The sequence below is a fragment of the Megalobrama amblycephala genome, linkage group LG9 (genome assembly GCF_018812025.1).
Source record: "Megalobrama amblycephala isolate DHTTF-2021 linkage group LG9, ASM1881202v1, whole genome shotgun sequence".
Lineage (NCBI taxonomy): Eukaryota > Metazoa > Chordata > Actinopteri > Cypriniformes > Xenocyprididae > Megalobrama > Megalobrama amblycephala.
The window spans coordinates 24638460-24666093 of NC_063052.1; the positions used below are offsets into that span (position 1 = coordinate 24638460).

The window sequence follows — 27634 nt, forward strand, 5'->3', positions numbered from 1 at the left end:
AATTGCTTGGTACATCACTACTAATAAACACATCACTAATAAATACAATAGTGTATATCAGTATGTGTTCAGTTTTTAATGTACTCTATACAAGTTAATCCCTATAATATTTAACATTCCACTACATAGCTGCTTTTTTCTAACCATATACATAAGTTGCTTAAGCATGGGCCAAATAAATGCAGACCTCACTGATTTTAGTACAAATTTAATGCTAATGTTTACAAATCATATTTTAGTAACACTTTAGCAACTTTCATTGACAAACTTTATTATATAACACACATTATTAGTTAACATGCATTCAATTTGTTCAAACTGTCATAACACACATGTATTATAGAATATTTTTAATAACATATATTATAAATTTTGTGTCAAGAGGGTCCGCAGATCTTTAAAGACACATTTGTTGTGAATATTTAAATGTGTTTGAAATCAGCTTTATTAAACTATGAGAACAAGCCTACAAGGTTCTCCATTAAAGGAGTATGGAGGACTTGGCTACGTTAGACTGTCGGCCATATTGTTTTCACCTATCCAGGCATTTCAGATCAGTGGAGTGGAAGAGTAAGGAAGTTCTGAGACAAGACCATTGTTTAGATTCCACTTCCTAATGTGGCCAGGAAGTGACATGAGGCCAGCACTCCTAAAATTTTATTAAAAGTACTTTTGAATATATATAAAAACAAGCATACCAGTCTACAGAGACTACAAAACAGACTGGTGGGCTTAAAAGTTACAAGTCGCTAACTGCCTCTCCTATAAGTCAATGAACTCTAATCATTTTGTTACTTTTCATACAAAGATACATACATGGTCACCATTTATGCATATATCAGCAGGATTTATTAGCTGTCAGTGTATTGTGATAATGAAAAAAATAAAGATCCTTGATCACAACATCTCAGGTTTTTAAACATTCATAATATGATCGTATGAGACTTTATTATTTTATTGTGATGTGGTGCACTGAATTAATAAATCTTAAATTTGCTTAAACTTGCATATGCCATTGTGTAGCTTTGAGAAGAAAAAGGATCACTTCAAAAGTCATATTCACATTGTGTATTTTTCTGCAATTGTCTCCTTTTTAAAATCCTTGATAAGTGACTCAAGGCGGAGTAGTCTTTAAGATCTCAAATATGCAATAAAACCATTGACAGCATATTTGCATTAAGAACTTTAACAAACCCAAATATCATGAAAAATGAACATCCCACAAAAATATGCCATCCTTTCACGCAAGTCAGCTTGCGCACAGAATAAGCTAAATATTTAAGCCACACAACTGCACAATATGTTACAATAGTTTTATTATATGACACATTTTTATTCCTACATTTCCAGACTATTCCAGCAATTGAAATATTAATTCAGGTGACTGTTGGATGCTTTAAATAACAGTCTTTAATGAGAATGTCCTTGAATTTGTTTAGTGGATGTTTTTCAGTGCACATTATCAATCTGTTAGCATACATCCAGTTAGTACAACTAAATACATCCCTACATCAAAAATAGTCCATATCAGTCCATTCAAATGTTTCTGAAAATGAGCATGAGGGGGAAATTTAGAGCACATTATATGACACTCAAAACATTATATGAAACACTCAAAATATCATAGCTCACATATGTACAATTATTACTTATTTTTGTGCTTTACAAATAATTTCCAGGAACAGAGGGCATTTGTAGCCTTTAACACCATTGTAGGTTATTTTACACTTTTTATTTATATAAAAGTGTGACAACTAAGGTATATCTAGCTTTGACTTAGACTTGTTTTTCAGTTCTGTTATGATCTTCAGACATTACGTACTGCACTCAAACAGCCCCTCTCACAAAGCATGTATAAAACATTTATATTAAACCTCTTATTATTTTCAATCCTCTGTTCGTTAGCATACAAGAAGCCCCTGATAAAGCTCGCAGAGCTCTGATTTGGGGCCCCACAGTCAAAGGTCAGGCCCACCTCGTCACATAGGTTACGTAACTTGTTTTCTTTTTCTTTTCTTTTTTTTTTTCTTAAAATGAATTTGAGACCAATAGGCTATTAGTAAATTCCTTCTTTGTTGTTAAATCAGATACATGATATATATATATATATATATATATATATTTTTTTTTTTACCAATCAAGTATTCAGAGACTATACCAATTTAGCTTTATACAGGCCATGGTCTGCAAATAACTCATGTAGACTAAGATTTATTATTTTTGTTGTGGTTTTATTTATTTTCTTTCTTTTTAAAAAAAAAAAAAAAAAACATATATATATATATATATATATATATATATATATATATATATATATATATATATATATGGATCAAAAACATTAACATCATTATTATTCCTTAATACCAGTATCTCATAATAAAAATATTAAGGGAAATATGTAATAAGTAAAACATCCAACTTTACATTGTGTAAAGGCACAATAATAATATAAATGTTCTTGCCACATAACATTAACATTTTCATTTGAGCTTTCAAAGTCATTCTTTCAAATGGCGAAACAGGATAATGAGAATGAATAACTGAATAAACGTACGTAACCAAACAACTAAAGACTTAATACTCAACACACTGTTTAAGACTACATTAGTAACCTAAAAAGTTTGTTGTATGTAATTGTGACGCATGTTAAAGTAAATATATGAACTATATGAGTTCTTTGAACATGAACACAGGAAGCAGGATAGAAAAAAGATTGGAAGATGTGAATCAGTACCGCCATTTTCTGTATAAATACACGGTGGTTCATACAGCCAAGAACATAAGCATCGACTAAACTGTCAAAATATATATATGTATATACCCTTAAAACAAAACCAACAGGAATTATTAAGTCGGTTTTCGACAAATTACTTATTTAAGAACAAGAAATAAAGCGTGCTTGCTGTACACGAAACTTCCATGAAAGTTTCTGAAAGCAATTTATTTGTAGAAACATGGCGATAACTGAACAGAATGTTCCATACATTCACTCAACAGCAACATAATCTGAAAACACGCAAAAGGTACTTAAAATCTGAAACGTTAACGTTACATAAAATCTTTTCAATTTATATAGTGCTTAAATCCAACGAAAGCGAAGGCAACATCAATTCTTGCTACTGTTAGCCTTTTGTTTGTATGTAATCTATAGGCTACGTTTAAAACGTATTTATGTTATCGTTTGGGTCACTAATTCGACTTAAAACGGCAAATTATCCCGATGCTTTTAAGGAAAGTTCGAAGGTTTCCGTCGTCGATATATCATCCTCAATCCGCGAACTATATAAACAATGTTTTCCTATAGAAAACGTCTCTCCTGACGGGTGGAGCAACGGGTCGCATTCCTTTTCAATACCATGCATTTTAAAGCAACCTCAGAAACATACTGCACGAATGTAAAGGTTTGGTGATTTTATGAAGAATTCATTATCGCAGTCTATATTAATGTTTACTATAGGAAATGGACGTTGTAAAAGGGGGGGTGCAATGGTATGAAAATGAGCTTCCGATCTGACCAACGAATGAGGGGAGGCGAATCCCCCCACATATGTGCTACACAAAAGGACTGGGTATCTAAACTCATTGCATAAAATAAAGACTTTCCAAGACAAGTTTTCAGAATCAGAAAATGTTAAATATACAACACATTCATGCAAACTGCCTCGAAATACCTCATGAAAAAAACGAAGTCCTCCTCCTCATTTTCTTTTCTTTGCATGCCTTTATCTTTTAAAACTGAAATGAAAAGAAAATGTATGGTGCATAATGTGTTCCGGTTTCTAGTTTTGAAACTGGATGAAGTAATTCTACCCCATAGAAGACTTTTCGCGCCTGGATTTGTACCGAAGAGCAGTGGATGAAAACCAATGAATGGACAGTCGATGCAGCAGACGGCGAGAGTAGTAAAGCAGAAAGGAGCTGCGCTTTCATTGGTCTCCTGTTCGACCAATAGGAGCGCATCATGTGCGTGCCATTCTACAGTAGTATTTCAGTTGTGCAAGCTATACTACTGGCTTCTAGGCCCATGCTGCCTGACTTTACCCACAATAACACATTGAGAAGTCAGCTGTTACTTCTTAGACTTTTAGGTGCCATTTAAAGTGAACATCTATTGCATTAAAAAAGCTAGTTTTATTTAAATATGAAAAAACTAAATTAAGATGTCCTACAAAGGATTTAAAATTAGAAACGTGGCTATTTTACTGCTACTATAGAACAGACTATGACGCATGTATGGCTTACTCTAATTCTACTTGTGTCTCTATGAGTTAAAAAAGCTAAATAAATATTGGTAAGAGAATCTGGGGGAAAAAGAAAATGGTCGAGAAAGTAAAAAACGCCATATACGTTTAATTAGTGTTAAAAAAAAATCATTCGAAACTGACCATCTAAAATGTGAGTACCCTAAAGTTGCCAGACAGTCTAATTTGATTATTTTAATCATATTTTTACCTTAAAATGCGTGATTGTCGTTGTTAATACTGTTACGGATTTTTTTTAAGTAGCAAACATAGCATATTTAATTAACGTGTGTATACTTTTGGTAAAACCAAAGCTGAAAATATATTTTAGGAATATTTCTCATTTAATTTAAACGCCAGTTAAAATCAAATAAATTATATTTATTCCCTCGAATTAAATCGCGAGGCAAAGGACACCCTGGATCACGTAAACACAAACAAAAAAAATATCTTGACGTGAACATTTTATTTAGGCTACACTTTAATTCTGCCCTGTTTTGTAGTTTTAGAACGACACTTCAGGTTGCGTTAAATATCTCGCAGCTTCCCAAAAGCGCAAAAATTGAATCCGCCCTAATTATCAGAAATCTGTCGAACGTGTCATATCCTAGACTTGCGGTGCAATTATTTTACAACTTGAATATTTACCAAAACTGACTTTCTCTTTTTTGTGTATAAAAAATTCCTCTTAAAAAGGAATCAAACACGGCCTGTGTGTATGTGTGTGTGTGCGTGACAGAAAGAAAGGGGAAAAGAAAGAGGCGCATAGGGCGTGGGCCCAGTGTAAATGTCTCCGCTTTACGTGGAAGGTCGAGCGATTTGCAGGCCGCACATCCAGATATTTACGCAGCTCCAGTCTTTTTCAGTGGAACAGTGAGAGAAATGTGGCGAATTCTCGTGGAATAAGTCTAAAGTATATTGCATGAACCAACACAGAGGCCTATGATCTCCTCCCCGCTGTGCCAGAAGAGGCCCGCCTTAACCACTCGCCATTACGACTTTTCTATGTTCCGCGTGGCCCTCCCCTTTCTTTAGGCACCGGAAGTGTATAATTCGCTTTGTTCAATCTGGTTAGGTCACGTTACACTAGGCCACAGTTGTCAAATACTGTATGCATGCATAGTTAGCATTACACATATGTACCACACAGGTAGCTGCGTTAATAATACATAGTTACGCCTGTAAGATTTTTCTTTATGAAATGGAAGAAAAGAGGCATAATTTAAACATTGTAGCTTGATTGACTGCATGTTTTTTTTCCAGTTGTATAGAGGTTTACCATACATCTATTGAATGCATGCCATAGAAAATCGAGTAAAATAAAGTCTAGTGTTGTAGATGCTGTATGAATGACAGACCCTCCCCCTCGTCCCCTATATGGCAGCCCACCATATGCGCAGATAACGCTGGCTTTAAGCGCTGAGAGCGAGAGTACGTGCAACGCCTCTTTACAACTTCACCAACAACCAATAAGAGCGCAGAACTGCATTAGTAGAGAAAAGTCCACCGAACGGAATATCATTGAACGGTACAACGAGTACAGCTAGCTTTGCACGGGATCCCTGCGAATGCACGTAGAGAGGTTTTACCCCATCTCTCTCTCTCTCTCTCTCTCTCTCTCTCTTTCTCTCTCTCCATCGCTCTCTCTCTCTCTCTATCTGTCCCCACCCCAGTCATCCCTGTGACATTTTCCCCCAATCCGACACTTAATTGAGCAACCGGGACACCTCACGTGCAGGACTGATTTGTAGTTTGAACACGTGGCTCATTGAAAAAGGCAGAAGAACTTAGGGTTTTTTGTTTTCCGTTCTCTTGATGTTATTAAGAGGCGGTGCCTACACAAACGTGTCTGACAATTTAGTCGCATCGCCAAAGAATAAAGAAACTTTCTCTATTTTCCTCCTAGCCCTTGCCTCGCAGAGGTGACGGAATAAATAATTCAGCTCGTTTAAATCAAGAGGAAACGCGAGTGCGCGCAACCACGGCGGCGATCTCGTCCATCAAATATCTCAGTAGCTTGGAGTGATTGGGAGAACACTCCCAGACCCTCCGCTGAGCGACAGTGCGGTTCTCTCTCCAAACACTGCCCATCCGAGCGACGCGATAAAGGGCTGTCCCTCTGCAACACGGTCGCTCTTTTTTGTATACAACAAAATGAATAAGCTTTACATCGGGAACGTGAGCGAGCAGGCGAGCGCGCTGGACTTGGAAAGTATCTTTGAGCAGTGGAAGATACCTTTCAGTGCACCCTTTCTTGTAAAAAGTGGCTACGCGTTTGTGGATTGCCCCGACGAAAAGGTAGCGATGAGGGCCATTGACACTCTTTCAGGTGAGACTTTTTTGTGTATGTTATTTTGTCCACCCTCCAAATGAATTACAATGCACACGCAACGGTCGCGTTTTACAATTAAATGCCTATGCAAAGCAGGGATGTGTACACGGATTGAGCAAGTGTTGAATATTTACTTTCAGTTTTTTAAACCACAGGCTTTACTCGTCGAGAACGCCAAGTCTCGCTTTAGTACCAAAATAACTGAACGGCAAGTGTCCATCAAAGTTGCAGCGTTGTTTGTCTAATGTGAAATGCTGTGTTTAACAACTCCCTTGTCCAAGAGGCGACTGGTTGCCCATACTATTTATTTGAATTAAAATGGTCTTCATGTTTGGGGTGGCTTTTAAACGCAGCTCGTGGAGCTCTTTCTGGAAGTCAACTGGAGTGTTACACACAATTGGTCGTTTTGCGAACTTTGCCATTGTAAAATTGTATCACTTTTATCGCTATAATTACTAGGTCTAGAACACCAGGTGGTTGGGTTGCACTGGTGGCTTGTAGGCCTTTCGACTACTCCCTTGTCTCCAGAATATGGGTTAATAATGTTTGGGATGAGTGTAAATTGTGTAAAGGCTGCAATATTTCCCATAAAGAGACCGTATAAGTCAGTGGCATTTTCGTCAATCTTTTTAAACAAGTCAATGTCTCGCTGCTCGTGGCTGAGGCCTTAGCGCAAGCGTGGGGGCAAATTTGCCTTCCATGTTTAACCTCTGGGAATTTTGTATGTAGCCTTTTTTTATTATTAAACTGATTTTGCTTTAATATGTAGTTAAGATTTAGCCTAGTAGATGTCAGTGTAGATTCTGTACACGTAACACGAATAGGATTTTAATTTTTTTGCACTTTCGTACATTGTAAACATTTGACACACAATAGACATTTTGTTTGAAATAAGAATGTGATTTATTAAAATACAATTAATATTTTTCAGGGAAAGTAGAACTCCACGGCAAAGTCTTAGAAGTGGAGCACTCTGTCCCTAAACGACAAAGGTAAGATTCATTTGTAAATTTCGCAATTTCATCTAAAAATTGATGAGTCCACGTTTTTGTTTTGAATTAATACCTCTAAATTTCTATCTCTTAAATCGGGCTTATTGTTATTTTTATTCTTTCAAATGACTCATTTTATTTGTTTTCGTTCACATGATCCATCAGACTGTTATTTGCAAGCGAAATGCAAGATTGGGGTGGTAACGGTGTGTACATGCATCTGCATAAAATGTAAATCTGCAGGCGTGTTTAGTAACAAAATAAGGTGTGTAAGCTACTGATTAAGCCTCCATGCCAGCGTGTGGAATGTGGGTTTTTTGTAATACATCTGAGGCCCTTGATGTGCTGAGTTCACATATTACTAGGCCTTTAGGCCTTGACAAAACGTAGCAAGAAACGTAGCAGAAGTGTGTAAAGTGAGAACGCAAACGTTGTAAAAATGGGACCGCATGTTGCACATGAATGTGCATTAATGGAGCCATGCTTGCTGTGGCGTCCATTTAAGAAGAAACTACTATTCAGTCATGCCGCTCAGTGCTTCCGCCCCCTCTTTCCCCTCCTCGCGCGCGCTGCTCAGGCACGAGATGGACTCCTCAGCGCGCGTGGACTGCAAGGGTCGAGGTCTTGTCACGAAAACTGGTTTGTGGTTTCACAGGAACTATAACTACTAGACCTGGTGTAACCCACAAAGCACTGTTTACCAACTGTGTACTAGTGGGTTTGCGTTTTATTGTAATAATTAAGTTGACGTAACGACTTAAGATAGGCTATAATGGATATATTTTGAATTTACGACGGCCTTACATACATATGAGCCGTTTATTAATTCTTTGTTTTGTTTTTGACAATAACTAGAGAGTAATATTTTTAATATGATGATTTCTCAGACAAAAATTAACGCAGTTTCCACATAGATCGTACGCGATACATATAGCCTAGTTTTGTTTCATTGAAGACGTTACATTTAAGCGTTTAGGCCATTTAATTCAAATAAATGCTTCGTAGTGTTTGTGATTTCTTTATTTAGATAGCAGTAGGCCTGAATTTTTTTTTTTTTTTTTTTTTTTCTCCCCGTAATGGTTAAACGCATGATGTTTAGATTTCTTTTCAGTTTTAAGGTGGGACAGCTGACGTTAAACTGTTTATAGTTGCATGTAAGCCGTGTGTCAGCTATTTAATTTTTATCCACTAACAACGTATCAAACTAGTTTTAATATGCTGAGTTCAGTGTGTAAATTATAGAAACCGTATTATTTAAGTGTATAATGCACATTGTGTGGGTGCTGCACATGTGCTATACTTGATAGGAACAGGTCAGAGGCTCTGTATGTAAAGTTGGTTTGAACTGAGAACCAATGAGAGCTAAGTATAGTGAAATGCATGATGGGAGTGATCTTGCATTCTATCATATGAGTCTCGGCTTAGACCCTGCCCTCCTTTTTACACAGACACACACACACACACACACACACACACACACACACACACACACACACACACAAAACCATAAGAGTTGGGCAAAGTTTGGCCCCTTAGCTCTCACATCAATAACTGTGTGTGTGTGTGTGTGTGTGTGTGTGTGTGTGTGTGTGTGTGTGTGTGTGTGTGTGTGTGTGTGTGTGTGTGTGTATCCAAGGGGCGGTGTGCATGCTATGGAGCCGTTTTCTGGGAGCTTTAGTGTGGTCAGGGTTGCAACGTGTGTACAAGGCTATATGTAGACAGGACTCAATAATTATTATGTGTAAATATTCAATGTAACATTTAAGCTGGATTAATATATATATATTTTTCCTGTCAATGCAGAATTGTAATTTGTAGCAGTTGAGATGTTTCATAAAAACATGATGATTGTGACACCATTCTTTAACCAGGCTTGTGTGTACACTGAGCGGAGTCTGCATGGACAGCCCATTGGCCTTTAGAAGTTTAGTTTCATACGGCATCTTTCATTTTGCTAGCTTCCTCTTGATTACTAGCATAGCCGTTTTCATTCGGAGCTTGTGCTGTATGTGTGTGTGCATGCACACGTGTGTGGCTTGAAGTGGGGCCCCAACTGGAAAAGAGAGTGGGGAAAAGGGTCTTCAGCTAGAACAGATACTCTGTTGTGTGTGGGGAAAAAAGCTTGAACCTTTTGTGTGGTCGTTCATATATTTGAAATAAAATAAAATATATGTATATATATATATATATATATGTATATGTATGTATATATATATATATATATATATATATATATATATATATATATATATATATATATATATATATATATATATATATATATATATATATATATATATAGCATTGCTGATAAATTCGCTCTAAATGTTTGTTTTAATTTGTCACTCAATTTCTATAACGATTGCAAGTTAGAAGAAAATATCTAGATATTTTGCATAAAATTAAAAAACGTTTCAGTAATATAGTGTAAAGTGTCACATTCAGCATAAAATGTTCTTATTAATTTTATTTGTGTATGGTTAATCTTACCCTACTGAAGTTTTAGAATGATATTTGGTGTTTCAAGTCGTAATGTTTAGCTGCTGCTTTTTATTATTTTGTGGTAATACATTTGGCTGTAATTTTCTTGTTATTTTCTACTCGTAGGTGGTGTTTTGTTTTTTTAACTTGTGCATTATCATCAACTATGGTTGAAATGGTCTTTGCTCTTTTGTCTTTTTACTCTTATGTACTAGTAAGTATAAAACCTAAAATATTGAAGAGTCCTGATTCAGAGTTGTGGGTTCTTGTGATGGAGTCACGGGCTTGTGAATAATATGCAGCTATGTTTCCTGGTTCCTTCAGAAGTTTTTGTGATGGGATGTCTACCCCAATCCCACCATTGTGCTATGTATGTTCATACACGTGTACACACAGAGACAGTTATGTTGCATGTCCGTTGGATTTTGAAGTAAATGAAGATGCCCTCTACTTCCTTTACGTCACAACCTAACCCCCACCCCTTTTTCCTTTCTTGTCTGTAGGCTAACTTGTTGCCATGGTAACCAGACCCCACCCCCTGGGGCAGAGAGTTTCTGTTACCCTGAAATGGGGCACTAACACCCCACCCCCGTCCTAACCCCACACACACACATGCATACGCACACTCCCCTCTTGCTCCTATAGCTTAATCTGCTGTAGGAGAACATTCCATATTGCATTCCCACCGGAATGCAGACCTGGACTGGAAAAGCACACCAATCCCACCAAATTCCTCAAAAGAAAAGGGAAGTTTTTAATTCGTATGTCAAACCTGGAATGTCGTACGGCTGTACTTAAGTTGACTTTAAAAGAATAAAAAGGTTTATCAAATGGCATTAGGTTCTTTTTGAAACATTTAAGATTTATTTATTTTTTTTTATATATTTTCACTCGCCCCAGCACATGCACCTATACACTTGGCCTTGGCTTTTTTCCCCTCCTCTTCTCTGGTCTCACATATGTCTCTGTTCATTTAGCTGGGTGCTAATGTTTTCTTTATTATCTCTGTTCCTTTTTAGTAGATTTGATATTATTGTATAAATTAAGTTTTTGGGTTTTTTTTAGATTAAATGTTGAACATGTGTATTGCTGTTTTAGGTTATGTAATTCTGTCAGAGCTTACTGCCACGGTGGATTTTTAGTGAAGCATGGACGGCTTCTCATTCTGTAGTCTCACACTCAATCCATAACTTGAAGCTCAAAATTATTTGTTTTGTTTTTTTATTAAATAAACTGTTTTCCCATGTTTTCTCTATGGGAGCGGTTCCCTGTTAGACATTAGCATAAGCGTTGAACAACCTGTGGTATTTTTGCCTCACTGGTTATAGTTTACAAAATCAAATTTGGATTGCGGTGCCTTGGAATTTTTTTTTTTTTTTTTTTTTTTTTTTATTAACACCACAGACACACTGAGGAAAACATGTCCAGGAATCACAAAGAGATGTTGAATGCAAGTTGTGATGCATTTTGATAATTCCTGAGATGACTCCCAGTGATTGTTCTCCTCTTGACATCTACACTCTTCATGTCCCATGCACAACTTCATCTCCAGGCCTTACCCTATATAGCATTATAAAGCTAGGATAAACGGTCTAGTGTTTGTTTGCTTGTTTGTTTTTTGTTTTTACATGCTTTTGTGTCAGTGCATATTTGAACTTGTCAATTTCAGGGCAAAACAACAAATTAATAGGTCAAAATTGGTTGACGTAGTTAATGGTGGCAGTGTACATGGAACCAAGACGTCTTTGATTATCTCCAAACACATGTACTTACACATGCTTGTTCCATTTTGCAGAGGCAATATGGTATGACCATTTTGTTTGAGTTTTAGTTTTTTAGAAAATAGTTGCTAGAAAGTCCTAAATTATTTGGATGGTAGTGTTGCTTTGCTACTTAAATTTGTTGCTGTACAATCCACATGACAAACTTGTTTTTTTTTAAAGTAAAAAAAAAAAAAAACGTGAATTTTTAGTTTTACCTTTCTTTCTTTTTTTTTTTTTTTTTTTTTTTTTTTTAATGCCTGAGTGAAATTTCATAAATTCAGCTTGAATATTGATCAAAATTCTTATTATTTTTGCGGAAAAGATATTGCTGTTAAAGCAAAATCCTCTTTTTCCTCACTGTCATTATTAAAAACAACTTGCACACAAGATGTCGGTTTTTGGTGGTTTACTGTCTATTAGTGAGGTGAAAGCTGACATTTCAATAACCAGTAACGCAATACATTAAATAAATAATCTAGATCAACCATTGCTGTTTTAAAGCACTCAGAACTGTTGATGCGCACTGATTGCTTTAAGCATGTATGTGCATCTACATTGATTACTCTGTTATGGTGGGTCAGTTTCTTGAACACCAGAGTGTTGTGAATCCCCTATTATTACTTACAATTTAGCCCTTAATGTGTTTGTGTGTGTGTGTGTGTGCGCGCTTGTATATATGATTTATGAGGACACATATGTATAATGACATGGGTATTACAATGTAAACATGGTTTATGAGGACACTTCCTGTGTCCTCGTAAACCAAATGGCTTAAACATACTAAACAGTGTTTTTTTTGTTGTTTTGTTTAAATTTCAAAAAATGTAGACCGTTTCCTGTGATGGGTAGGTTTAGAGGTAGGGGTAGTGTAGGGGGATAGAATATACAGTTTGTACAGTATTAAAAACCATTATGTCTATGGAGAGTCCCCGTAAACCATGTGTGTGTGTGTGTGTGTGTGTGTGTGTGTGTGTGTGTGTGTGTGTGTGTGTGTGTGTGTGTGTGTGTGTGTGTGTGTGTGTGTGTGTGTGTGTGTGTGTGTGTGTGTGTGTGTGTGTGTGTGTGTGTGTGTGTGAGAGAGAGAGAGAGTGTGTGTCTACCTGTTCAGGTAGAGGCTTGTTTGTTCCCATGCCCTGTACATTCTGTTCTTGTTAATGTTAGTGTGTAAATACGCAAGTATACAGAGCGTGAACTTTGGAGCCGTGTAAAGTCAAGTGGGCAGTTATAGATCTTTCACAATCGCCGCACCAAAACATACACATTATGTTAAAATAAAAGTACTGGTCTATAAAATTTATATCACCTTTAAAATTAATTTTACAGTGCTGAATGGCATATTTACTGGCTCATGCATGTTGTCATTTCTAAATTAATCTGAAGAAAAAGTGTAAGCTATCAATATCATCCCCCCCCCATGGAATGATTCGTTTGTGCAGTTTATATTGGGATTGTAGCCAAGTGGTCTTGTTACTTGTTCTTGTTACTAATGTAATGTAAACATTAAATACCTTGTCATGGTTGTTGACAGCTACAGGTGAATCCCTTTGTCTTCCTCAAAAGCGAACTGACACAAATTCTTCATAAATGGATTTGGTTGTTGTCTCTGACCAGTTTTTGTATACACTGTGGTATTATGAATTTCTTGTATTAAAAACATCACCTATGGTATGATAATGTCTAAATCAAGCTTTTCCATTATATAAAATCACCTTTAAGTTGACCCTACATTTATCAAATTATCTACATTGTCAGCGTTTGCGAAATCGAGGCATGTGGCAATATGCCAAACATCTCAGACATAATGACATCTTGTAGAGTCAGGTTTTATCTGTCTGCTAGTTATGCAAAATCAATCTCAAATCTACAACTGAAGGTTAATTAACGCACATCTGGCTCTGGTCACGTATATTTGTTAAATAACCGGTATTGCTGCTCTCTTGACCGGGATGTTTAAATTGAGATTCATGAGTCAACAAGGTGGTCAGAAGATTCCATATAACAGGGAGGGGAAAAAAAAAAAAAAAAAAACATTAAGTGTTTGTAGATTTTACCTTTTTGTTTGGAAATTTTCATGCTGCTTTGAGTAAAGCTGAGGGCTTTTGAGATGAAGATGGATAAGACACTCTGAGATTCCAAGGTGAAGTGGACTGCATTAAATGAGTTTAAGGAAACTGCTGTCAAAAAGCCTATGAAATGGCCTGTGCCTTTTCTACATATTTAAAGGGGGTACATTTACCCCTTTCTGTGGCTGTAATGTGCTTGGAAACCAACTGATATGTTGGTTTATGTTACACTATTAATAAGTCGTTGGACTTTCACCACTTTCTGCACTGTACCCGATTATCTCCTTCACATCTAGTTTCATAAGAATGATGTGCAACCTTTCGGTATCGGTTATCTTTTTTTTTTTATTTTTATAAACCCCACTTTCAGTCAGACTCATGGGTGGTAGTAGGAGATTGGTTTAGGTTTAAGTACCTTTGTTGTTTAAAAACAATCCCAGGTTGTGTTTGTTCCAGTTGATGAACTCCAGTATAACTTTTTGCAATCCTGGTATCACTGTTTTCATCCAAAGTTGCGAATTTAACTTGTGCAAAATTGGAATATCACATAAAACATTTGTGAAAAAGCAGCGTTTCCATCAAGTGATTTGGAGAGAACAAAATTGTCACTTGCTCATAAAATGGTGCTAAATATCACTAAGAAACGTAGGAGAAGCCACTGTCTATAATTTCATATATATATTTCTTGTATCTCAGAGCGTGCAGATGAAATGCAGTAAATGTATTTCGGAGGCAGATGTCTGCTGTTTGGTAACGCAGTTGTGTAAGACAGTTCGGAGGCCCTTTACAGAAAGGAGGTTAAGTGAAAACTAAGTATTTTAGCCCCAAAAATGAGGGAAAACTCTGGGTTTTCCGTTTCAGAATGGTAGGTATATCAAACCCGATAAAGCAAAGTAAGTCAAAGCCGTTTCTGAAAGGGAGGTAACTTATACTCTGAGTCAGTTACAATGGTGACTTATTCTGTGAACCTAACCTGCTCCTGACCAGATTTTCTTCGGTAAACCCAGAGTTTCTGTCGGTCTCCTCCCCCTTTTTAAAGCATAAGCGATGTTTAAATGATTCATTCATGCTGCAAAACTGCTTTTCTTACTGAGTATTTTTGTCTTTGTCTTCAAATAGAAATATCTTAATTCTAAAATCAAGATGCGTTTTCTATATAAGAGAAATTGTATAAGATATTTTAATCTTGTTTCCTGGGGGGAAATCTAAATTAAGTGCATTTTACTTAAGTAAAATTATTTGCCAGTATGGTTAAAAAATAAATAAAATGAAATGCATTAAGATTGATTTATTTATTTAAACAGAAAATATTATTTGGAGTGTCTATTTGCACCAAGTGCAAATTTACACTAGCCCTGCCCACCAATGTCACACAAGGTTAAAAAAAAAAGACGTGCGTGATTCGCTAGCATCAGTGTTGTAGGCAGTAGCACGTAAGACACGTAGAACTTGTGATGTGATTGACACTGTCTTGAGTCTTTTGCTGAGCTCACTCTTCTCCCTTTTCCCATCACATCACATCAGAAAGGAATTTATTTTCAATAAAAATGAAGAAAACATTCTAAAAGTGGAAGTAAAATGCCTAACGAGTGTTTAATAATGATAAAAGTATAATTTTAATAAATGTAATCATTTACACTCTATGATATTATTGCATCCTGTTAATGTACAATACTGAGGTGCAAATATGTGCCAATACAAAGTGTAAATGGCATCGAATTACTATTTATACTTTTTGCAAAGAACTAATACTTTTACTTATCACTTTTCACTAAGTGTAAATAGCATCTACTGCTATTTGCACTGTAAATATCTATCGCTAAGAAAATATGCTATTTCCACTTTGTAATAGCTGCTGCATTATTTTTCTTATCCAATTGGCAGATAATTTCCAAAATAAGAAAAATGCACTTAAATTATTATTAATGAAATTAATATTAGTTCAATAACTTGCTGTTCTGCCAGTTTTCACCTCTGATATTATAACAGTGATAAGAATTAAACTTGCAAGTATGCAGGCATCTTTTTGTCGGGTGCTGTGCCATGGTGAATCGTAATATCGGAGCTCCATTGATCATGGCTTTTCATAGTCGTGGTGCACGCGCTTAACCTTAGTTCACCCAAAAATGAAAATTGTCATTTATTACTCGTAAGACCTTCATTAATCTTCGGAACACAAATTAAGATATTTTTGTTGAAATCCGACGACTCAGTGAGGCCTGCATAGCCAGCAATGACATTTCCTCTCTCAAGATCCATTAATGTACTAAACATATTTAAATCAGTTCATGTGAGTACAGTGGTTCAATATTAATATTATAAAGCGACGAGAATATTTTTGGTGCGCCAAAAAAAACAAAACAACAACTTGTTTAGTGATGGCCGATTTCAAAACACTGCTTCAGGAAGCTTCGGAGCATAATGAATCGGTGTCAAACTGCCAAACTGCTGAAATCACGTGACTTTGGCGCTCCGAACAGCTGATTCGACACGCTGATTCATTATGCTTCCGAAGCTTCCTGATTCAGCGTTTTGAAATCGGCCATCACTATACAAGTAGTTTTTTTTGTTTGTTTGTTTGTGGGGTTTTTTTGTTTTTGTTTTTTTTGTTTTTTGGCGCGCCAAAAATATTCTCGTCGCTTTATAATATTAATATTGAACCACTGTACTCACATGAACTGATTTAGATATGTTTTTAGTACCTTTATGGTTCTTGAGAGAAGAAATGTCATTGCTCCCTATACAGGCCTCACGGAGCCATCAGATTTCAACAAAAATATCTTAATTTGTGTTCCGAAGATTAACGAAGGTCTTACGGGTGTGGAACGGCATGAGGGTGAGTAATAAATGACTTTATTTTTGGGTGAACTAACCCTTTGTCAACCTACTCAGAGTAGGGCTGGACGATTAATCAAAAAGTAATCCAAACCGAAATTCAGAACCTCTAACCGACGTAAATTTCCCATGTCGGTTATTTTGTTTTTTTAAATCCTGTTAATGCTTCCCACTTTAAAACATACTAGCGCGCGTTGCCACGTGACTCCGCCCAGTCCAGTCAACACAGAGATGTGCGTGAGTGGTGAGCCCTGCCCTCCTGTTGTATGTGTATTACGGTTTTAGACATTCAAGCGATTAGATGATCGGATGTGTAGTATTATATCGAGCTACCGTGCTCGCGCTGCTGTGTTGTGGCACGAACACTCATACGGACAGTAGCTGCGCAAAACGTGAAGATCGCGCGCACTGAGGAGCAGAAACCAGTTGTCAGCGCTGTCCTGTGCTTTGACTAAAGTAGCTTAGAAACTCAACTACTTATAGCATATATTTTTCTACTTTTGAAGTAACTATTTACAACCCACAGCTTCAAAATTAATAAAGACGGTATGACTAATTCAAACACGCAATCGCTCTCATTACATACTGATACTGTACTAATTTATCTGATTTACCAGTAGAAATCTGTAAGAAATGTTAAACCATAGATAAAATAACTGCTGAAAGTGAGCTATGTCATGTCAGAGCACTCTTTCGAAAGGAAAAATATCCCACCTTTAATAGTCAAGCATATTTACAGTACAAACATTTTAAGTGAACTATGAGGGCAAAAAAACAAACAAAAATAATCGTCTGTTAATCGTAATCGAGGTAAAATGTTCAATTTAATCGAGGTTTTGATTTTAGGTCATAATCGTCCAGCCCTAACTCAGAGTTGATTTAACTAATTCAATTCAGCTGTTCTGAAACCGAAAACTCAGTTTCCCTTCTCAGGGAAAGTCAACCTCTGAGTTCAAGTTTCAACTCAGAGTTGGTTGAAACTCCTTATTGAAACAGGCCCCTGGATGGTAATTATACCGAACCACTTTGACGACAGACTTTTCTCAGGCATTTCAGAACAACTAAAACTGCTGTACGATGAGATCGGTCCATGTAAAGTCAAATTTTTATTGTAAATGTTTCCATCATAGTTTATGTACATGCTTTCTTATCGGATAAAAAGTTTATCCGACTCAAACGAGCACAAAGGTGTGTTTTTGTGTTTTTTTTTTTTTTTTTTTTTTTTTTTTTTTTTTTTTTAATGCACATTTTTAGAATGTATGCGCATCTTGACGTTTCCATCCAGCAGTTTATGCGATTATCCCAAAATGCACACAAAAATAAGTGGATGGAAACATGGCTCACAAAATCGCTAGCTTGCTTCCCTCTTGTCCGATGAATTACTTATGTTTGCTAATATTGCCCCTAATTGGTTCCCTAATCTGCAAACACATGTACCATATGGTCAGATAATTTCTTTGCGTTATGAAGAAATGGCTAATGCATGTATTTGCAAAACATTGGTGTTTGCAGGTCTACATGTTGGAACTGAGGTCTTTAGAATTACTAAATCACCATCTATGGGAGATATTACGTAGCTTAAACCTAATGTTTCTAAGATCAAAACCATTATCTATTTGCTGTTTGCAATATTAGAGAGACTGTTTGTTTGATTAGACACAATCTAAGCTTTAATTTTCAGTAATTTCATTTTGGAGAAACCAAAGTGTGAAGTGGAATGACATCTGGTTACAAGTCTCAAACTACCTAAGAAATTGAAATAGGCTCCCTCCCCCTCCCCCATACAAATCAATGGAGTAATTGTGGTGCAAGTTTAAATTGTTTTTAGTTATATTTGCATTAGAAGATCATAGACATGAATAAAGATGTTACTCAACTTCTTTCTGTGGAATCTCAGTCAGACTCAACCACTGTTTTTCCCCTTAAAAGTGAATGTGGCTTGTAAGAATCTGGACCGTTTCAATCCATATATGACTTGTCTGATTTTTTACAATGACAACTCTCTTTCTTTTCTTTTTTTTTTTTTCTTTTTTTTCTTTCTTTTTTGCAGGAGCTGCAAGCTGCAGATCAGGAATATCCCACCTCACATGCAGTGGGAAGTAAGTGCTGCTTCTTTTTCTTCTTTGAGGTGAAGGGGTTTGTATGAGGTGTGATGTTGAAGTTAGGGATGCACCGATACCAGTTTTTCCAGAACTAGGCCAATGCTTTCATTTTTGGTATTATCATTGCCTGTATATTCATAGCAATTTTTTAATATTGGGTAGAGAAACCAAAAGAATATGAATCATATTCATTGGTTTAATTTAAGCAAATATTTATTTCCTTCAGTTATTTTTATGCTTAATTATGCCTGTTAAAATGTATTGTACAATCTTCTGTTACTTTCACTGTTCAGTCTATTGCTTTTCATATTTGATCTTTCATTTAATATTTAGAGCTGCTTCAGCAGGGCTCAATAGAACAAAGATACAAATTAAATAAACAGTGGTTTTCAGGTAGGTCTAACAGTTGTTTTTACTTAATTTGAATAAAGTAATCGAATATAAAATAACTGCACTGTATAAATTAAATACAGATGATTTTTTTTTATTTTTTTTTATTAAAGCTATAAAAGTCCTATTGTCAAGAGCCGTGAGTGGTTTCTTTGTCCTTTGAACACAACAGCATGTTTATTATGCTGCTGTCCCTTTAAGACGGAATGCACAGATCCAATATACTGTTACAAATGCGTTTTATTTCTCAACTGTTTACATTTACTTAAGACATTACCAATGAAGGTGCTCAGAAAGACATGTTTTTACATAGTTTTTTGTGAGAATATGTCGGTTCTCATGCAAGACGTGAAAGAATTCAATTCAGTATTCAAGCACTGTCTAGACGTGGCTTTCTGGGCATGCGCTTGTGGCTTTCTGGGCATGCAGATGTTTGCACACAGTAAACTTCTTGTCCTGTAATAATGTAGGGAACCACTTGTTATACATAAAACATGTAACGGTTCAAGTTTTTACTTATATGACTTAGTTTTAATCCAAATGATACATGTGTGCTGAATGAACGATTAACAATCAAGAGCATGCAACAAAGGTGCTCGCTCTCGCTCTCGCTCTCTCGCTCTCGCTCTCTCTCTCTCTCTCTCTCTCTCTCTCTCTCTCTCTCTCTCTCTCTCTCTCTCTCTCTCTCTCTCTCTCTCTCTCTCTCTCTCTCTCTCTCTCTCTCTCTCTCTCTCTCTCTCTCTCTCTCTCTCTCTCTCTCTCTCTCTCTCTCTCTCTCTCTCTCTCTCTCTCTCTCTCTCTCTCTCTCTCTCCCTCCCCTCTCCCTCCCTCTTTACTGTCAGTTAACTTTAGTAATATATGCCTTGTTTTACTTTATTTGCTATTGACATTCACCCCAAATAACTTTACAGCAATGCCTGTGAAAAAGGGATGCGCTCGACAAGCTTGCACGTCTGTTCCGCTGTGTGCTCAGTCCACTCCACATTTCGCTTATCAGCTCACACACGCCAGCTATATAGGCGTAAATATTTCATTTAACATTCTATTAATTCGATACATTTACTTCATAATTCCTGCTCTGATATATCCATTCTGCTCTTGGTTTACTCTGGTTTACTTAGTCAGTATTTCTTTGTCACAAGCACTGTACAGTACACACTGCATGGTATCGGAGCATTTTAATGAGTACGAGTACACGAGCGCAGTATTGGGCCCGATACTGGTATCGTGCATCCCTAGTTGAAGCCATACTGTGACTTGCTGGCTCTCGACCACACCTCAGCAGCACTAGTATTTAAGCCACCAGCCCTCCTGATTAATGTCCTAGAATTTGACATCTTGAACCAAATGAGTGCAGACACTTCCCAATAATTTGTTTTTGTTTTAGTAATTGTCCTTCATATTTATTAAATCAGATGTTCCAAACAGCCTTTTGAGAAATAGCCTGTTTGTGTTTGTTTTAGAGGTATTACTTGTGTATGAGGTTTGAGCTTCGGAAAGCCTCGTCATGTGATGTAGAGTTAGAAAAATCTCTTGGAAAAAACGATTTGAATCTAATATACTTTACATTTAAAATTTGCTATTTTCCTGATTTGTACTGTTATTTCACAGAAGATGGATAGTTATAATCTGGCTTTTCTTGTTTAGTATAGTGTGGGTGCCAGTCTAGAACAGATCTAGCAAAAGCATATGTTCAGTTTAAAAAAAAAAAATCCCTATTGCACCTACTAACCCATTGTTGTTGTCTTTCACTTATCAGATCAAACTCTGTTGAAGTGATCATGTGCGCGGCTCAGTACTCTGCTCTTTGCCCTCCCACTTCTCATCTGAGCTCGAGACAAGATCTCACTGACCCTTTGAAAACTTGCATGACATGATCGTTTTGGGTATTCCTCTCTCGCTCCATTCTTGCGCGGTTACATGACTGCGTGTGGATAGAGCCTTACGGAGGTCTGTAAAAAGTGCTCTGATCATAGGAATCAGTTCAGATTCAAAACTGTATGGTGCTCTGCCATTGTTTCCCCAGCTTTTATGTTAATGACTGATTCATCCGAGAGGGGGGGAGGCAGTGGGCTGGGTAGGGGGCTTCTCAACTACCAGTTTAATTTAAAATGCATTATTACAGTAGTAGGTAATTACCTCCTTGATGTTGGATTTAAATGTAATGATTTAAAGAAAGAGTCGACAATAACTACAATTAAAATGGCGACTCGCAGTGCTTTCCATTTATAGATTTAGTCAGCAACAGGTCATATAATAGGGAGCTTTCAGGGTGTGGTTTCTCCTCTCCTCCCTATATATCACATGTATGTGCATATATGCATTATGTATATGTGTGTAAATCCTGCCAATGGTTAATAATGGGTATTAATATTATAAGTGGTGTGAATCTTCACTTGCCTCATGATTCGATTACGATTTGGAGAGTAACAATTTGATTATAAAACAATTCTCTGTGCATCACAATGCATCTTTTCCCAATTCTCAATTACTATATTTATAATCTCTAGTTTTTTTTTTTTTTTTTTTTTTTTTTTTTTAAAAGAACAAAGATGCAAATAACAAGTGGTAAAACAAATACAGTATACATCATTTTACATCTATTTAACAAGCATTCAAGTAAGAAATACAAAAATGGAATCAAATGTAAAAATAATTACTGCGTTAATCACTGCACAATCACTGCACTTTGTTTCATTTGCATCACTTATTTTAGTGTGGTTCAGGCCAACATTCTTGTTTGCAGCAGTCTTTTTGCATATTTTATTACAGGTAAAATGAGTAAATAAAGTCTAATGGGATTGTTTGTCGCCACAGTAAACCAAAGCTACAATATACGAAGTGTTGAGACCGATTAAAGGTGTTATCGATCATGATGAACGAAGTGTTCCTAGACATTATGATGTATTCTGTTGATGCAAGTTAACCCTGAAAAACTTGACACATGAAATAATAGTCTGAAAAATAAAATTTTGAAATGTATTATGGCTGCTATAGGGAGAAATATTAAGGTAATAAAAGCATGTGTATGAGTATCGTAATTGATACATTAGGCTTTTATGGCTCATATAATGTGATCGTAGAATATGGAGTTCATATTCAAGGTGGCGGGAAAAAACACTTCTGTTTTATTCAGAGGTCAAAACTGAGAAAAAATATATTCAATTTTTATGCAGTATGCTGTAAATTTATTATGGCCAAAAAGATGAAATTTTGATAGCTTGTAATGTAAATCAATTAGATCTTTATGCATATAGCAGACTACTTGGATAAAATGCATATGTTTCTGTATCTCTCAATAATGTCTTGGTAAGATATTTAGGTTCACTTTCACTACATAGAACAGGGATGCAGCTGTCTGGGAAGTGCTTGACCTGGAAATATCTGACTGTCAAATACCACCTTCTGGATCCAGACCATTAATTAGCTTATACGTCACTAACAAGTGGCAGACGGAATGGAATGGAATGAATATAAAAATAATAAACTGTATGAAATAAACCCCAGTATAAAAAGAAGTTTCTTCCATAACTTCAAATCTAGACCTGACCAAGTCGTCTTGACTGGGTCATTCAAGACTCACACACGTGGATTTGTATTGAAAGGAAACGCTCCTCCTTTGTCTCGTCACGTTTCTTTGACTGGAAAACATATTCTGTTGGACTGTAATTTTTATGATGCTATGAGATAACATTTTTATTTGGAAAGGTTTAATGTATCGCCTGAATGCATTTTAGATTTCCGGTCTTGTCAAGGTTCAATGTAGTATTTTAATGGGTATGGATTGTTTACCTTGTGTTTGTCAATAGCCTTGATGCTAACCTGCTTAGTTTTATGATCAAAGCTCTGTACTTTTTATTGTGGGGCAAATGTACAAAGAAACAGTCCTCAAAAGCCTAATGTATAATTTTAAGCATTTTTGTATACATTTTAACAAGATTTTGGATGGTTGTATGTGGATAAGCATGTAAGCATGCTTTAGTCCAGTACGTGATCAGAATAAAATTTTAAGTTTACTTTATAAAAATCAGTAAAGATTTCACAGTAAAACAAAATGCGTTAATCACATGAAGGTGAAAATTTTTTTAAATGATACTGAAAAGGACTTTTACTTGATAAAGTATAAACTGTCAATCAGAAGGCCATGTAGTAGATTGTGTACAACAGGTGTTTCAGTTTTGAACTGAGTGTTCTGTATTTTATTCAGCTTAAGAACCACTTTTGTCTGTTGTATGTAATTGCATCTGGTGTAGGCTGAGAACAATTAGTAACTAATTGGTGTATAAGTGAGTTGGTTTTTGGGGGTTTTTTTTCTCTCTGTAGCATCTTGCATTTTAATACCATGTCAAATTTAAAACAACAGTTCAACTTGTAAAAGTGTATCTATCATGACCACTGAATTTAGTTTAATTTCATTGCACTTACTCTAGCTGAGTGTAAAAATGTCCTATGTAAATGGACACATGCTTTGTTACCTTGCCATGTTGAAGTAGCTTATGATCCTTATTCAGGTTAGAGACCATTTATTTAAAAAAAAAAAAAAAATCATAATAATAAAAGAGAATAATCTGTTGTTTCTTTAAGGGGTTATGCAACATTGACCGTAAACCTGTTTAATTCTTATAAGTGTGTGTGTGTGTGTGTGTGTGTGTTAAAGTTTGGATAATCAATACACCAATACAGCAGACTGTGCATCTGTTCCTTGTGGCCTCATTGTCATTTGTGAAAAATGAAATATGGTCTTCCCTGAATAGATTGAAGGCACATAGATTGGTCTTTCTCTTACATTTAACAATCGCAATTCAGTATACATATAGGTCTAAGAATGTTCCAATCGGAAGCATCTATGTATTTGTTAAATTCTGAATTGATGGAATGTTTTAACAATCTATCAGTAAAGTGAAGAGGATGTTGTTCACTTATTTTAAGTTTATATTTACAAGGCTAACATAATCTGCAAAACGTTTCTACGGATTCTGTCCATTTTAAGCAGTTTGGGCTAAAAATCAATACTTTGTTCTCTTTGTTAGCACTGTAAATATCACCTTTAATGTTAAATGTGTATATAGTATCATATAATCATAGTATCAAACATAGCATCATATCATATATATGGTATCAAACGTATATCAAGTATCAAAATGAAACTACTGTAAATTATGCGTCATTCTGGTATACTATACGGCTGTGCATGTTATCCGCTGCAGAATTACTGAAGTATTTATGATCCATCTGATGAATCATGTCTACTCAGGTTTTGCCCTGTAGCAGTGAGCTCTGTTGTAGTTTAGTACTCAGACTAGTATTATTCAGCAACAGAATAGAGCTGTTTGTAGTCAATTAGCCCAGAAAACAATTAATCATTTGAACCATGTGCTTCCTTGGGAATTTCCAGTAACTTTTGTAGACACCTTCACATTTTGTCCTTAAACCAAAATTAAATAGTCATGCTTCAAAATGCATATTACAATGTATAAGTTGCAGAGTTGCTACAACTACCACATGTAAGCCCAAGAGCTTGATGAAGCAAACCATTATAAATCCCTATGTAGTAACTTATGTACTGTAACGCTGCAAGACGTAGTAAAAACTAATCATGTAGTTAATGCTTTAAAATTCACTTTTGAAGTATGATTGTTTCTCATTTGTTTTAGAACAAACAACACGTCTTTTAAAGTGGTTTATCGCAGACCTTTTTTTCTAGGGGGGAAAAAAACTAAAAAGGCTATGCTAAAAAAAAACATAGGAAATTCCAGAGGGAACCCATGGTGAATTAGCCGCTCAGTGTTTGCCAGATTAAAAGTCATGTCATGGTCATAAAGGCTCACTTTTTTTTATTTTAGTCTGTTGTCCATTTGTGAAAGAAAGCTAGATAGGAGTCTGCATTATTTTAGTGTACACTACCATTCAAAAGTGTTTTTCAAAAAAAAAAAAAAAAAAATTCTCTCATGCTCACCAAGGCTGCATTTTATTTAAACAAACAGTAAAATAGTAATATGTGAGGAAACGATTTCAATTTTAAGTAACTTTTCTATTCTAATATTTTATATTTAAAATGTAATTTATTTCTGTAATGGCAAAGCTGAATTTTCAACAGGCATTACTCCAGTCTACTCTACAGTGTTCCACTGAAATCATTCAGAAATCCTTAAGTCATTTTAATATGCTAATTTGGTGCTTTTTTTGTTTTGTTTGTTTTTTGCTTAATTTTTTTTTCCCCCCTCAAGATTCATTAATGAATAGAAAGTTCAAAAAATTTATTTGAAATGGAAATCTTTTGAAATGTGTATATAATTGTCTATCACTTGATCAAAGTAATATATCCTTGCCGAATAAAAGCATTTCTTTAAATTTTTAGACAAATTGTTACTATTTTAAAACCACAATGGTTTAGTTGGATATGCTGTATTTGCGTTCAAATAGGTGTATCAACTTGGCATGAACCAAACTATAACCAAAAAAAAATTGACCATGTGGAGTTTAATTCTCATGGCAAATAAACATGCTTAATTTATAGCATGTTAAATTTCCTTATTTCAGCTCCTAATGAATCCACAGTCACATTATGTCAGGCTGCAAAAATGTCAAGGACCTACTTGAGCGAGATTTAGTTATTTAATCTCTCCATTTGTTTTTCTTTGAGTTTGACCTGCCGTTTGTGCTCAGTTAGAAGGTATTTGTGTTTGTATTGTCTTTGTTACTGTGGGCACATGTTGAGATCTTGGAGTGTGTGTGTGTGTGTGTGTGTGTTATCTGTGATGGTGTAGCTTTGGGGATATGCATTTTGCTGTGTGACCAGGCTCAGGCGAGCTTAGCCGGGGCTGGATTTTAACCTGCTGCCCTGTCTGGCTGCAGGCCTGCTCCATGTATGGACGCCCAAAATGTGTAGATCGACCCCACTTTGCACCCCCCCTCCCCCTCCCCCTCACTGCATGTTGTCTGAAAGCCAACCACACCCCCTTCCTCTTTCACCCGATTGAAGGAAGCCGCCTCTTATTGGCCTAAACTCAATGACTGACTGGTTATGTAGCCAATGACTAGAGATGCCCAATGGCTGCTGGGAATTCCATAGTAATGCACACGCCAACCAATAGGACGGCTTGGAATGGAGAAGGGAAGCGGTGGCGGTTAGGGGGGTTGGGGCATTAGTATGTGTGACGTATATGGGGCTGGTGTGTGTGAAAGCCTGTAGGCTTTCTTTTACCCATGTTCAATGTTCGCCTGCACCCCTCCTTCAGATCAGGAGTGGTGGAAGCAAAGAACTGTGGCAAATGAGGTGTAAAACAGTGCTTGCTTTCTTTATTTGGAGAGGATGTCATTATTTCAAAGTATGAGATTCCACAAAAGCGAAGTGTGCTTTTGAGTTCAAATCTTTGGTCAAGAAAATCACCAATATTTCCAGAATGCATGTTATAGATCTTATTGTCAGCAATTTATCAGTGCTGGTGTTATTTATAAAAAAAAAAATAAAGGAGAAAAAAAAAAAAAAAGGGTAATATTTAATTAGTCATAACTGGGCCTTCCAGTTAAAACAACAGGTTTCTCTCTGGTGATGTATGCTGGACTTTCCCAATCATTTATTCCACTTAAACCCTGTCTCTGCAAGTTCGCATTCATCTGAGCCGTTTTTGAGCGCAACACCCACATTTCAAAATTCAATCAACAACTGATGCGTAAAAACAAAGTTCCTTTTCTTTTTTGATAATCCATTACATTTCTGATGTACATCACAATATGAAATATTGCTACTTCCGTTGCATTGACTCTGTATGTTGATGAAAAATGTATGATGTCACTTACTCTCCCTCATCTGTTCCAAACCTGTATGACTTTCTTCTGAGCAACAAAAAAGCTAATGTGTTTTTTTTTTTTTTTTTTTCTATATGGTTCAGAAACAACCATATCTTCTGACACAGAAGAAAAGTCATGCCGGTTTGGAGCAGCACAAGGCTGAGTAAATGATTTTTGGGTCAACTTTTAACTTTACCCACTCAATATTTTTGACCCCATTACTTTAACTATTTGTTCATTCTTTGAAGTTCTACCACCAGTCTCTTACACCATTAGTCTTAATCTTAATCTGAATGTTTGTTAATTGTCTTCACCTACAGGTTTTGGACGGGTTGTTAGCGCAGTACGGCACAGTAGAGAGCTGTGAACAAGGTAGGATGTGCTCTTCAACAGATTGTCACTTAAGTTGTAATCCATATATTAAAAGATTAGGTAATTCTTTCCCCCTACTGTCTTCCTCCTTTCTTTTCCATCTTAAGTCAACACTGACACGGAGACCGCTGTAGTCAATGTGCGATATGCCGCCAAGGACCAAGCCAGAGAGTGAGTATCATCTGCCTCGGATTCGGCCGACTCGGTCACCACCCCACCCCCTCTAGAGCGTCTCCGTCCCACGTCTCGCAGTGAAATGTGAGACTGTC

General features: G+C 36.2%; 1 protein-coding gene and 1 long non-coding RNA gene across 5 annotated transcripts in view; both read left to right on the plus strand.

Moving 5' to 3' along the window:
• Positions 1–5683: 5683 nt before the first annotated feature.
• igf2bp3 (insulin-like growth factor 2 mRNA binding protein 3) overlaps positions 5684–27634 on the plus strand; it is a 36539-nt gene continuing 14588 nt past the window's right edge. Inside the window, exons 1-5 of one of the 4 annotated variants that reach the window (XM_048202317.1) lie at positions 5684–6573; positions 7508–7568; positions 18761–18809; positions 27314–27365; positions 27473–27536. In XM_048202317.1, the coding sequence (XP_048058274.1) occupies positions 6399–6573; positions 7508–7568; positions 18761–18809; positions 27314–27365; positions 27473–27536 (401 nt within the window). In that variant the 5' untranslated portion in view covers positions 5684–6398. Of the gene's footprint in view, positions 6574–6667; positions 7298–7507; positions 7569–7609; positions 8208–18760; positions 18810–27313; positions 27366–27472; positions 27537–27634 lie in introns of those variants that run through there. The other 3 variants (XM_048202319.1, XM_048202320.1, XM_048202318.1) reach the window with 3 other exon arrangements.
• LOC125275412 lies at positions 18816–23900 on the plus strand. The gene is made up of 2 exons (XR_007186440.1): positions 18816–19205; positions 20962–23900. It is a non-coding gene; the product is annotated as an uncharacterized LOC125275412 (long non-coding RNA).